The sequence below is a fragment of the Hipposideros armiger genome, unplaced genomic scaffold (assembly GCF_001890085.2).
Source record: "Hipposideros armiger isolate ML-2016 unplaced genomic scaffold, ASM189008v1 scaffold_29, whole genome shotgun sequence".
NCBI classification, from domain to species: Eukaryota; Metazoa; Chordata; class Mammalia; order Chiroptera; family Hipposideridae; genus Hipposideros; species Hipposideros armiger.
Window position 1 is genome coordinate 2424022 of NW_017731379.1, and position 14047 is coordinate 2438068.

The following is a 14047-nucleotide window of genomic DNA, read 5'->3' on the forward strand; positions in this document are numbered from 1 at the left end:
CTGACCACTTTCAGGCACCACCTGGGTCCCGGTGGGTCACGCCACTCCACTACAAGCTAAGGAAATGCTGTTCTGCTACTGGTCAGAAGAGACTGCCTCTCGCCTGCTACAGAAGTCTGCCAACTTAGGGCGACCAGGTTTCCTTTGCCTTGAGAGAGGAGGGGTTACTACAATAGAAAGCTTCAGGTTGGAGGCTGGTCAACACAAACACCAAGACCAAGTCATGATTAGAGGGTTGGAACTTTCAGCTCCACCACTACCCCTCACCTCAATCCCTGCCCCACCTCTAGAAGGGTAGAGGGGCTGGAAATTGAGTTCACACCAATAGCCAGTGATTTAATCAATCAAGCCTAGGTAATGAAACCTCCATAAAATCCCCTTAGCAATAGGTTCAGAGAGCTTCCAGACTGGTGAACACAATGAAGGGCTGGGAGGGTGTCCAAAGGGGGCATGGAGCCTTGTATCTTTTGTTATAAACCAGTAATATTATAAGTAAAATGTTTCCTTGAATTCTGTTAATCATTCTAGGGAATTAATGAACCTGGATAAGGTTAAGAGCAGATTACAGATTACAGAGGAAGTCATGAATTTGACAATAGATCAAGAGAAATTACCCAATCTGAAGGACACAGAGGAAAAAAAAGACTGAAAATTAACAGAGCTTTGGGGACTCTGGAACAATATCAAAACGTCTAACATAAATATAAGTGGATTTCCAGAAGTTGAGGAGGGAATGAAACAGAAAGAGTATCTGAAGAAATAATGGCAGAAAAGTTTCCAAATTTGGAAAAAGATTAATTTCCATAGTCAAGGTCAGCAAACCCCAGGCAGGTTAAACATAAAGAAAATCACACACCATAGTCAAACCACTGAAAAATAAACTCTTGAAGGAAGCCAGGGAAAAACCCATGATATACAGTGAATGATTCAAATGACAGTTGATTTCTCATTAGAAACTATAGAGGCCAAAAGACAGTGGCTGAAGCAAAAAAGCATTCAACCTAGAATTCTATATCCAGTGAAAATATTCTTCGAGAATCATAGTGAAGACCCAGCAACTCCACTCTTTGATATCTATTCAGAGAAACCCAAGATGCGAATTTGAAAAAATATATGCATCCCTATGTTCATTGCAGCGCTATTTACAATAGTCAAGACTTGGAAACAACCAAAATGCGCATCGGTAGACGACTGGATTAAGAAACTGTGGCACATTTATACAATGGAGTATTACTCAGCTATAAAGAAGAATGAAATCATACCATTTGCAATGATATGGATGGGCCTAGAGAACATTATGTTAAGTGAAATAAGTCAGTCAGAGAAAGACAAATACCATAAGATCTCACTTATATGTGGAATCTAAAAAACTGAATGAATGAGCAAAGTAAACAGAAATAGTATCAGAGATATAGAGGAAAACCTGATGGTTTCTAGTTGGGAGGGGAGTGGGGATGAGGGAGAAGGGGAAGGGATTAGACAGCATAAATAGGTAACTACAATATTGCCATAGGGACATGAAAGACAGTTCGGGGAATATAATTAATAATGTTGTAAATATTTTGTAGGGTGTCACATGTCTTGTTAGGGACGGGGTAGAGGCTTGATCACTGCACTGTACACCTGAAGCTGATGTTGTGTAATATTATACGTCAACTACAGTTGAATATATATATAGTTACAGGATGTGGAGTATAGTGTGGGAGTGGAGTCAATGGAATTGTAATAGATATGTATGATATTGGGGGGCTGGAGGGGGAAGATTGGGGGAGGGAGGTTGTCACTTTAAGGGGTAAAAAGTATAACTATTGCACTGTGTTGTACACCTGAAACTAATTTAAAAAATAAATTAATTAAAAAAATCATAGTGAAATAAAGACATTTTTAGATAAAAGAAAACACTCTTAACTTCTTTATGTATGACTCTTCAAAGCAAAAATTATATTATGGGGTTCGTAACACATACAGACATAATACTTATGGAATCTTTATGAGAAAGGATGGGAGAAGGGGAGAAATAAGCCTGTATGGTTGTAGTATATTTTATATAAAGTGATATAATATTAAGTAGATGATGTACAATTAAAGATATATATTGCAATCACTAGAACCACAAAAAATAATGGAGATAGAAGCAGAGCTAAAAAGCCAAAAAAAATTCTAAAAAATATTTAAGTAAAAAAAAGACAGAAAAGGAGGAAGAGTAAAACAGATGACAAAGAGGAAAAAAAATAATAAAATGTTAGTTCTAAATCCAACCATATCAATAATTACATTAATGGACTAAACACTCCAATGAAAAAGCAGAGTGTGTCAGAATGGATTTTAAAACACAAGTCTCAATTATATGCTCTCTACAGAAGAAATATTTTACTATAAAGATACAGATATTTCATGCAACAGTAAGTATACAGAGGCTGAAAGTGGCTATATTAATATCAGATAAAGCAGACTTCAAGACAATAAGTATAACTAGAGATATAGAGAGATGTCTCATAACGGTAATAGTGTCTCTTCATCAGGAAGATGTAACAATCCCAAGTATGTATGCAATTAATACCCAAATCCTTCCAACAACAGCCCATGAGGCCTGGTGCAGCCGCAGTTTGCCCTGCCAGCTTCACCCCACACCACTCTCTCCTAACCCTTTGCTTTCTCTTCCCACTCAAGTCATCCAGACTTTTTCTTTTCTAGAACCTCTCTTCTGGGCCTTTGCATCCCTTGTCTTCCCTCGCCTCTAACGTTTACCTTTTACCCCATCTTTTACCCCAACTCCTTTTCTTCCTTAAGGTCCTGGCCTAAATATCACTCCATCTAAGAAGTTTCCCTTGATTACCCCCAGATAAGGAGGCAAAATGTACCTGGTGTGCTCCCCTCACCTTCTGCCTTTCTCAGTTACATCAATTACGAACTCATGTCTGTTTCTTCTGCTGGATTACATTCCTAGAAGGCAGGGCCGTCCATCTTTGTTTGGCTGCTCTAACCTCAAGGCTCAGTTAATATATGTGTAATTAAAAAGTGAATGAAGCCTGGGTTAAAGTTCTGGAACTTTTGGGTTTTAGAACTCATATAATCTATGGTCTCCTGGATGGGCTGAACTGAGGAGGATATAATCAGGAAACAATTCTCCCCCTACTGCCCCGAAATACACTGTCAGTTGGCTCTCCCTCTCCTCTCCTGAGACGCATCTCAGGCAGATTCCACAGTATTTCAGTCACTTTGAGTTATTCAATCACATTCCTATTTAAGATAACAAATTGTTCAGTCCTGCTGAAATCAAAACTGTTTTCTTGTTCTTCTACTTCTTTGATCTCAAGGCTGTTTCCGGCCATGCCAGAGCTGAAGTAGGGGGAGAACCAATGAGATGACAAAGGGGCAAAAGCCTTGTACCTAGCTGATGCGCTGTAGCTTCTGGCTTCATCCTAATGCCTACCCTTTTGTGGGAGAGTTTAGTGGGCCCTTCAGGTACCTCCATGCCATTGCACAGCACCCTAATGCAGGCCAGTGGCCTCTCCTGATGACTTCTTGCTACATCTCCAGCCCCCCTATTGGGATTCTTCCTTCCTTCATAGGTGAAGTTCCTTCAGATGGCTCAGCTACCCTGGGGAGGGTCTACTTACCCCACCAACTGGTAAAGTGTGACTACTACAACTGCCAGTCTCCCATGCTCACCCAGCCATCAAGGACTGCTCCAAGCAGGAGGCAGATGGCAGTTTCCCTGATCCCTAAAATCCAGGTAACATGCCAGGTTCTCTTCAAGCCACCTTGGTGGCAGTGGGCTGACATGTTTCTACTGCTCAGGTGGATGGGACACAGGATTCCATTTCTCCTGCTTGCAAGCACCACAGTGCTCTCCATGAGGCTCACCTGAAGGGCCTCTTATTGGCTTGAAGGAGCCAAGTAAGAAGAGAAGCCACAGCGTCCTATTCTTGTGAATGACTTTTTTTGGGGGGTTGTTAAAAGATCTTTAATGGAACTATTTTCTTTTGTAGTTCTTAACTGGCTGGGCATTCCACTGCACCACTGTTGATGTTATTTATGACATCATGAGGGTGGTAGCCATTAACATAGAGTGGTCCCCAAGATCTCTTTAATGGTTCCAGAGAGTTCTCCAGCTAAAGATCGATGCCGTGTCTGTTGGGCAATGTTGATAATCTCATCAAAAGTGGTATTTCCACTGTGTTTAATGTTTTCTTGCTCCTGTCTCTTGGCGGTTCTTTGAGGGTTTTGATGATTAGGGCAGAGCAGAAGATACCACCTCAATCTGGGCTTGTCTGTTCTGAATGGTCAGTTCCACTGGAATCCTCAGACCCTTCCAATCAATGGTGCTTTAGCGATATCATCACCAACAGACCCAGAGGGCGGATCTTGGGGGCCAGGGCAGACGTGAAACCAGCTTCCCCACCGGTGCACTTCAGGTATACGACTTTGATCTCGTTGGGGTCAAACTTTAGCGGCACGGTGGAGGCGGCTGCTGCTGGATGAACCTGGATTCAGGACAACCAAAGCAAGTTGCACCTTGGCCTCCTCTAAGCCGAAAGCCGAAAGAAAGCGTGAATGACTTTTAAAGAATGTTTTCCACTGACATCCCCACCACTACACCCCTGCCTTTCTTTAGATAAGCCCAAGGTGGGTGATGGAGTTGAAGGTCCAAGGACCATTCTGGCCATCTCCTAAGAAGCCCAGCTTTAGACTGTGGGGTAACTTGTTAACCCTTGTTCTCTGCACTGAGGCTTTAGATGAAACTCCCCGACACAAATGAAGTCCTGCTTCATATCCAGTTATACCTGTCAACCCCATCCCCTGCTCTAGCTTAATGTCACGAATTTGAAGGTGCAGACTGCTCAGGAGATGCCTTAGAGGTAAATGTCCTAAAACTGTTCGTCACAATGGAGGGTGTGGGCAGACAGACACTACAAGTTATATGCTTATCTTGAATATCAATTGTTATGTTAAAACACTCATGGATGATAGACACACAATGGAATAACAGTCATAAAAAGAATGAAATCTTGCCATTTGTGAAAACATAGATGGACCCTGAGAGTATAATGCTAAGTCAAGTAACTCAGAAAAAGACAAATTACCACAATTTCACTCATACATGTAGTAAAAAACAAACAAAACAAAACAAACACATAGATACAAAGAACAGATTGGTGGTTACCAGAGGGGGAAGGGGCTGGGAGGTGGTCAAAAGGGGTGAAGGGGGTTAAGTCTATGTAATGGATAGCAACTAGACTTTTGGGGGTGATCACTTTGCAGTGAACACAGATATCAAATTGTAACATTATATACCTGAAACTTACACAGTAAATATATACACATGGATATATTTGGGGGTAAAATGCAAAATTTTGAGGGGGAAAATAAAACAAGACCTTTCAAATAAATGATTGGGCTCACTGTTAGCTATCTCATCTACAGAATCCAGGGGTGATCCATGAAAAAGATGAGAGAACTTTCTGAGGGAACTATTTTGTAGGATAGTTGGATCCTATAAATATCAGGGTACCCTTCTGGAAGTTGTCAAGTTGAGGCAAACGGAGAAACACTAGAGAAATTAGGTCCCCCTGACTGTTCCAAAAACCAGCTGAGAGAAGCTTCATAAGCCTCCCCCCTTCAGTGCTGAGAAGGGAGAGGGGGAATCCAGCAGGCCTGGTTACTCTGAAAAAAGCAGATCTGGATCTCCAGCTCAGAGGCCAAATACCAGAGGTTTGTTCAGGTGTGGGGTTTTTTTTTGTTCTTTTGAAGGTTGCCTGAGATATGTCTGCTATTTCTCTCTGCCCTAACCTTCTTAGCTCCCTGGAGCCTCCAGCAACAAACAAACAAACAAAACAACAGCCCTGGAAAAAAAAAAAAAGCACCAGGTGCATGGAAGGAGCCAGGATGGGGAGAGTTGTGAATGCTGGCCTCCTCACTCCAGCACAGGCCTCAGAAGACCGAGTGGATGAAGTAGGTGTGAAGGAGGAAAGGGGATTCATCCGGCAGGAGCAGAGGGCCGGGCTTGTTTGGAGAAACCTTAGGAGACTAGCAGTGGGTAAACCTTGTGGTTCCCTAGCACAAAACAAAACGAAAAAGTCTCCAAACAGCAATTTAAGGTCTCTATTGAAAAATACGACTGCACTGGTAGAGAACATCTCATCTCTAGATTTAACTTCCGATTCCTCCAGGAGCTCCTGGTTTTAGGATGTACCTGGTTTTCCTTCCAATGCTATTCAGAAATCTGGACCAAGATGCAGCTGCCATTTCAATACAGTGCCTACCTTTCTTAAGAATCTTCTTCGCTTTCACATAGTTCCCATGTTTGACATACTCATGAAGCTGAGCTTCCAAGGAGTCCTTTCTTAAGGAACCAAGCTGAACGGGACAGGGGACTGAAAGATGAACAGCCCGAGACATCCTGTTTCAAAAGAAAGCAACATGCTTATTGTAACTGAATCAGAAATGCAAGGAAGCAACGTAGATTTTTTTCTACAAGATTACATTAATTCTCAGTGTTACTGTTGAAATTGAAGAACTCAATATGTTTATTACTAATTCCTGGGACTGAAAAAGTGATGACTACTAAGAAATCATTGGGCTACTGGCAAAAGTCTCCAGTATCTTCTTACAACTGTACAAATTCAATGAGCATATTCAGGCTCTGTCATACAGAAATGTTCACCTTATATTGCTTATTTATTTTATTTTGGTCAATTATATATAATCTGAAATGTACCATTTTAAACATTTTTAAGTGTTCAGTTCAGTGGCATTGAGTATATACACGTTGTGCAATCATCACTACTAACCATTTCAAGAACTTTACATCTTCCCAAACTGGAACTACATATCTATTAAGCATTAACTCCCCATTTTCTCCACTTCCAAGCCCTTGACAGCCACCATTCTACTCTCTTGTCTCCATAAATCTGACTACTTCAGGTACCTTATATAAGTGAGAACACAGTATTTGTCCTTTCGTGACTGGTTAATTTCACTGTGACCTCAAGGTTCGTTCATGTTGCAGTATATGTCAGAATTTCCTTTCTTCTAAAGGATTAATGATTATGGGCAGGCTGAGTGGTGCACTAGTTAAGAGCTGGCTTGGGACATCAGAGGGCCCCGGGATGCCAGTCCAATGGGCCGAAAGAGCACGTTGATCAGAATTCCTACATAGGCCAGTGAGGCGATATCCCCCACTAGATTGAAAAACAAAAAAGACAGCAACTAGTCTGTTACCCTCCCCAATAAAACCTTAAAAAAAGTGGAATTGACAAAAACACAAACTTTAAATAAAACAGACAGCAAATCCATCTCAACGTAGTGATACACAGTAAAACGTAAAACAGTCATTTCCACGAGTGGGACAACTAGATTTGCAAACACATAATAGATGCTTCTCAGAAACCTAGAACATTCTAACTTTGCCACAAATTTATCAGGGGAGAGCGCGAACGCAGTCCCCCACTACCACAAATTATGCAGTCGAGTTTCCCACATTTGGGGAAATCGCAGGGGTCAGCACACCCGGAGTGCAATGGGTGAGCCTCGCCCTGGGAAAACCACCTTCATGATCATGGTATCTCCCCTGCCAGGTAAGTATGAGTTGCCGGCACTGCCTGGCACCTCACCATCATCCTTAACACACTTTGTAGTCATGGTGCATTATATTCCGCATTCTTTTAAGCTGTCTGTTCGAACTTGCAGGGTTATTTATATGGCAGATACCAGAGTACATAGTTTTGGACATCCAGAGGAAATTCTGCACCCGCAAAGATACACTCGAACCGGCAGTCACCGCTCTCCTCATCTACATATCCCCGCCTCTTGTCACTCTACGCCACTGTCAGTCCTTGCGACGATCCAAAAGACGATCGTGGACAGGTGTAGTTGTGGAAAATTTTCAATTTCTCGCCTTTCCGAGGATAAGGAAAGGTTCTGACGTGGATCTGTTACGAGTCTCAATTCCACGCCGCAGGACAGGGCACTTTGGGAGGTGGAGGCGAGCAGCCCGCAGAGGGGAAGGCCGCACAGCGATTATGCCAGGTCTGAATCGCCGCTCCATTCTGGGCCTAGGTCATACCCTCAGTCTCCCAGTCTCCATCTCCCAAAGTTGTAAAGTGGGAGTAATATACCTGCCTACCTCACAAGGTTTCTGTGACGACTGAAGAGAATGCATGTGACATACAGCCTCAAGCCCCTTCACCCCGACGGGGGCCATCCTGCTCCCGGACAGGTGCCCCGTGTAGTTGAGGACCCAAAGTGGGCTGCGCGGTTATAAGTCTGAAGTTCCCGGCATAGAGAGAAGCAGCATCCGGGCTAGATTTGTTTTTAGGCCTTGTTTTTAGACAATGAAAATAGATACACTGTTTTTCTTTCTGCCCTTTGTGGCTAGGCACTCTGTGCAAAACAACTGTTTGCAGAAACTAGGATATGAGACCTTGGTGGTGTAAAGACAAAACTTTATCTTTCTCCTGTTAGGGTCTCTGGCTAGGCGTAAAAATAAAATTAGAAGAGACAGTTTAAAAGGATAAAAGTATACACATTTAAGTTTACCTGACACAGAGCCCTCTAAGGAAATGGAAACCCAAAGGGGAAAAACCTAAATGCTTTTATGTTAGGTTGAACAGAGACGCAATTGTGAAAAACTAGCATATATGATGAGGCTAAAGGTAGATTAGAATTATTTTAAGGTCTGCACATAATTCTGTGGCTTTGACTTCCCTTGTTTGGAAATGTTTCTTTTCCTCTGACATGGGGAAGACATCTTTCATGTGGGAGTTTTAGCTCCTGCTTTCAGAAGAAAAGGGGAGGTCAAAACACAGCTCTTCTTATATGTGCTTTTTTCCAAGAACTTTTAGCTCAAAACAATACTTATGCCAAAGTGGCATAGTCTGTGATCCTCCAGGACTATTTCCTTCTTAGACCACATGATTTTTTTTATTAAAAGCTTTGCTTTGTTTTATATTTTGGGAGGGTATTTCAAATTATTGCAATAGTGATGAATTTCCCTTGCAGATAATTAGGAAAACACAGAAGTGTTTTTTAAAAATTAAAAATAAACCACAGGGCCGGCCGAGTGGCGCGATGGTTAAGAACTGGCTTGGGACGCCAGAGGGCCCCGGTTCGGATCCCACATATGAGGGCCAGTGACACTGCCCTCCGCGGCTAAGATTCTGAACAACAGCTCTACCTGGAGCTGGGCTGCTGTGAGTCGCCAGGGATGGAGTAGGCTGCAACCCCTGTAGCAGTGGGTTGCCATGGGCTACCGTATGTAGCCAGCAGCCAGCGTGAGTGGCCAGCAGCCGCAGTGAGCAGCCGTCCAGAAGCTGGCGACTGATCTGCCTCGCCTGGGAAGAGCGCAATGATGGTGCCAACTTGGGCCAGTGAAGCAACGTTCTCCACAACTAGGCTGAAGAACAAAAGGGCAGCAACTTGTCTGTTCCCCTTCCCCCAATTCCCCAGCACTGTTCCCATCCCCACAATTCCCCAATAAAAATCTTAAAAAAAAAAAAAAAGGTAATGACACAGTTAAAGTTAATTAACATGTTTTACTTGCCCTCCCAAAAGAGATGATGTAAAATTTTTTTTTACACCAAATCTGTAAAATTCTCTGTGCACTTGACTCTTTGCAGCACATCAATTCAGGATTTAAAACACACAACCAAAGATAACATAACCCTACTGAAGCAATCTTGTTAATTAATAATAATAAAAAACAGCTTATCCAACTCTCATACACTTACCAGTATTTATACTGGACAAAACTGACAGCACAAGACCAAGAAAACCAAAACACATCCAAAGACAATCCCACCAAAAAAAGCAACCAAAGCAAGGTGTCTTGGAGAAAGAGAACTTAACTGATATCTGATATTTACACATATATGACCAGGGGATAATGGGAATGCAGTCCCCCACTACCACAGATTATGTAGTGAGTTTCCCACATTTGAGGAAATCGCAGAGGTCAGCACACCCGGATGCAATGAGTTAACCTCACCCTGGGTGAACCATTTTCGTGATCCGCGGTATCTCCCCTGCCAGGTAAGTATGAATTACTGGTATTGCCTGAGACTCACCCTCAGATTCCAAACACTCACACATATGGTCACTCAATCTCTAAACTATCCCTTACAAAATAAAGACTTCTCCAAACTGTAAAAGCCAGACAATGACATGTTGGATATTGTAATATTTGCAAAATTCATAAATTATGTACAATGTGAACAAGACACTGCTTATTTACATACTCCAAACACCTTTTAGTTACATTCTATAGCTCCTGACAAACCTAGCTGCAGGTTTTGTTGATGGGGTGGGCTGAATAATGGCCACCAAAAATTTCCAAGTCCAAATACCTGAAATTTGTGACTATATTACCTTACTTTGTAACAAATGCGATTTTGCAAATGTGATTAAGGATGTGAGATGGGAAGAGTATCCTTGTGGGGGCCCAGGTGTCTGGGCCTCCCAGTGTCAGGAAATGTTTACAGGCTTTGGAGACCTGCAATCCTGACTCCAGGCCCAGGTGGGACTGCAAGGAAAACAACTTGCTTATGTCAGTTGCTTTTAGTGCGCATGTGTGCTGGCACTGGCACTACTGTTATTGTGTTATAAAAATCCCAGTTCTGTTTAACTGGGTGCAGGTTCTGTGTTGTGCTGCTCTGCTGCTGGGTTCTGAGTTCTGCCTTTGCTGCTGCTGTTTGACTTCTGCTGCTGTTCTGCTTTTGCTGAATAAAAGTGTTGCTGCATTCATGTCAAAGACTCTGGAAAGGCTTTTTTTCCGTTTGGGTACCTCACTGCCGCAAACCGTCCCTGCTTGAAACACTTGGACCCAACAATCCTGAATTATTCAGGTGTGCCTAGTGTAATCACAGGGTCCTAATAAAAAGGAAGAAGTAGGAAGGCCAGAAAATGAGATTTAAGGACAGGGTCCAGTGAGTGGCTCAGTTGGTTAAGAGCGCGAGCTCTGAGCAACAGGTCGCAGGTTTGATTCCCACATGAACCAGTGAACTGAGCCCCAGCTAAGCTGCCAACAGGTGGCAGGATGGCTCAGCTGGTGAGAGCACGTGCTCCTAACAACGTTTCCGGTTTGACTCCCGCATGGGATGGTGGGCTATGCCCCCCACAACTAAGACTGAACACAGCACCTTGAGCTGAGCTGCCGGAGCTGCTGACAAGCAGCCGGATGGCGATTGTACTTGTAGCCGAGCTAGCTGTGATCAAAGGACAACTTGGCTGTTACCCTTCCCCAACTCCACACCATTCCCCCAATAAAATTTAAAAAAAACAACCAACAACAAACTTGAGGACAGAAGAGACACAATAGCCCAGAAAATGGCTGTGAAAATGGAAGAGACAACAAGCAAGAAATACATAGATTAAGTTTCTTGAAACCACATCTAAATAAAATGCAGCCCGGCTTTCTTTCAGACCTCTGATTTCAAAAACTGTAAAATGAACATGTTTCTCCAAACTACCAAAAGCTTGTGTCAACTTGCTCAACAAATACTAGAAAAACTTCAGACAATACCGAGAAAGACAACTTCCAAGTACTCAGAGTTCTTGCTGGTAACCGCACAAAAATCTAGACAAAACACAGGAAATTGTCAAATATTCTTCCCTTAAACAATTTAAACCAGGGGAGAGCGCGAACGCAGTCCCCCACTACCACAAATTATGCAGTCGAGTTTCCCACATTTGGGGAAATCGCAGGGGTCAGCACACCCGGAGTGCAATGGGTGAGCCTCGCCCTGGGAAAACCACCTTCATGATCATGGTATCTCCCCTGCCAGGTAAGTATGAGTTGCTGGCACTGCCTGGCACCTCACCCTTAGATTCAAATCACTCTAAAGATAGGATCACTTTTCTCACGTATTCCATTGACTCCCTTACTTCTGGAATAAGGAGTCTCCAAACTACAATTACCATGTAGCAATAGTCTGTATATCTGAATATTGTCAAAATCTTAGGAAATATATGGCTAATGTTAACATGACCAGTAGTCACTGCGCTTATCTACATATTCCACACCCCTTTTGCTGATCTCATTTAGTGCGTCCTTTCCTGGTAGGTAGTGGTGCTGTTCACATAAAACAAAGGAAAAGACGCTCTACAAATTTAAACAACATAAATTACAATAGTTCCTCCCAGGGTTTGGAGCTAATGATGTCACTGTGATGTCTGGTGCAGTTCAGCAAGCTGCTATTCACGTTAACTGAAAGAGCAAGTCTAAAAAGATGAAATTTGACAAAACGACATTTAAAAACCCAGCCAAGCGCTGCTAAAAATAGGCTGTCAGTTCAAAGTTACAAGTACAAAACAATGCTCTTTCAATATGTGCCAAATGATCACCTTTACTTAAAAGATCAGTTGCACAAACACTAATTCTAATTTTAAACAGAGAACACTCAGGGGAAAGCTCAGGCAGCAGCCCCTCCTACACTCACACATTGGGAGAAGTCGCAGGGCTCCACATAAAGGAGGTGTGACGATGGCCCTTTTCGCTGGAAATCACCCTCATCATGAGAGTGTCTCCATTCCCAAGCAAGAGTAAGTTGTGTTTCCACGTGTCCATAAACCTTCCTGTGCTCAACACTAAGCGCACAGGGTCACCTGCTTGGTTTTTCCCGGGTGTGTCTGAAATCTAGAACAAGACTATGGGAGAATCCACCCTACCAAGAGAAACTCCTGAGCCCTCCTAGACTCATATTACACTCTTCAAAAACAGCATTTCCTGTCTCAGTAATAATTCACATATTACACATCCACCTAATAAATATTATCAAGTGCTCACTTGATCAGTACATATACTAAAATTGGAACGCTACAGCCCCTGCACAAGGAAGATACACAAATTTGTGATGCTTCCATATTAAAATATATACTATATATACCTACATATACATATACGTATACAAATACATGCAATCAGCCTTCTCAATCCTGTCCTTCCTGCTCTGTAAATCAGAACTGGAGTTTCTAGGTTTAACTATTCTTCAGTTGTCTCCTCAAGATCACACAAGAACCACCCTATTTTCCAAGTCTTTTTATCTTGACTCTCCTGGTATTCTCTCCTCTACCAAAATAAATTAGCCAGAGTTTTATATTTTTAGAACAGGAAGAAATAATGCTGTCTTTAAAAAATCTTATTAAAGATTATAACATACAATAATTTGGATTATAGGTGTCTGAGATGGAGAGAGAAAATCATATTGCAGGGAGGAGCCTATGTGATATGAGCTACCACTGTTTCTGAAGTCTGACCTTTTCACAGTCTACCAGTTTGATTTTTATAGACTCCCTCCCCCAAAGAAGGAAGTATTATGTAATATATATACACACATATGCATATCCATAAGCATATCCATATATAATCCATAAACAAAACATCTACATTCGGTTTTGGGAAATAAAAGTTAAGATACTTTGAAATCTGGTTGGGAACCACTCATGAAAGGGAAAAAGGTGATGTCTATGAACTAGACAACTGTCACCACCAAACAACTCTTAAATTCAAAATGCCATTTTCAGATGTGTGACCAACAGTGCTTTCTTAAAGAACACAGAGCTCTTAAGGGGCCCCATAGTCTTCATAAGGCTAGTTTCAATATTTCACTAGAACTTCATTGTTATTGCCCTAGTTATCAAAATATTCATCAAAACAGTCTGCTTTAGGGCAAGAAGGTGAATGTCCCTGACTCTCTGCTCAAGCGGGTTAAGAAAAAAGATTAGTGCCATAATCCTCACAGAAGCAGACCTTAATATCCTTTGAGGAGAGCCACATTTCTTTGATGAGAAAATATAAGGAAATGTATGCTTGTTAAATACTAATAACAGTTAGCAAATAAAAAGTAGAGAAGCTTCTTAGTTCCTTTTACAAAGACTGCAAAACTGCTGCCAAAACCAGACAAGTAGACATAATAATCTCACTTATGAACAACAATGCAAAATTCATAACTAATTCTATAAAATCTTTATGTACTGAATCTAGTAGGATATTGAAAGAACATACACAATAGCTAGATAGGTTTTATACCAGGAATATAGGACCTAAGTA

At 42.0% G+C, this 14047-nt stretch overlaps 1 protein-coding gene across 1 annotated transcript in view; it reads right to left on the bottom strand.

Moving 5' to 3' along the window:
- TEX14 (testis expressed 14, intercellular bridge forming factor) overlaps positions 1–6963 on the bottom strand; it is a 62121-nt gene extending 55158 nt beyond the window's left edge. Inside the window, exons 1-2 of the mRNA XM_019636645.1 lie at positions 6932–6963; positions 6267–6403 (exon numbers count right to left, since the gene is read on the bottom strand). Coding sequence (XP_019492190.1) covers positions 6267–6402 — 136 coding nt within the window. The 5' untranslated portion in view covers position 6403; positions 6932–6963. The remainder of the gene's footprint in view (positions 1–6266; positions 6404–6931) is intronic.
- Between the last annotated feature and the right edge of the window lie 7084 nt (positions 6964–14047).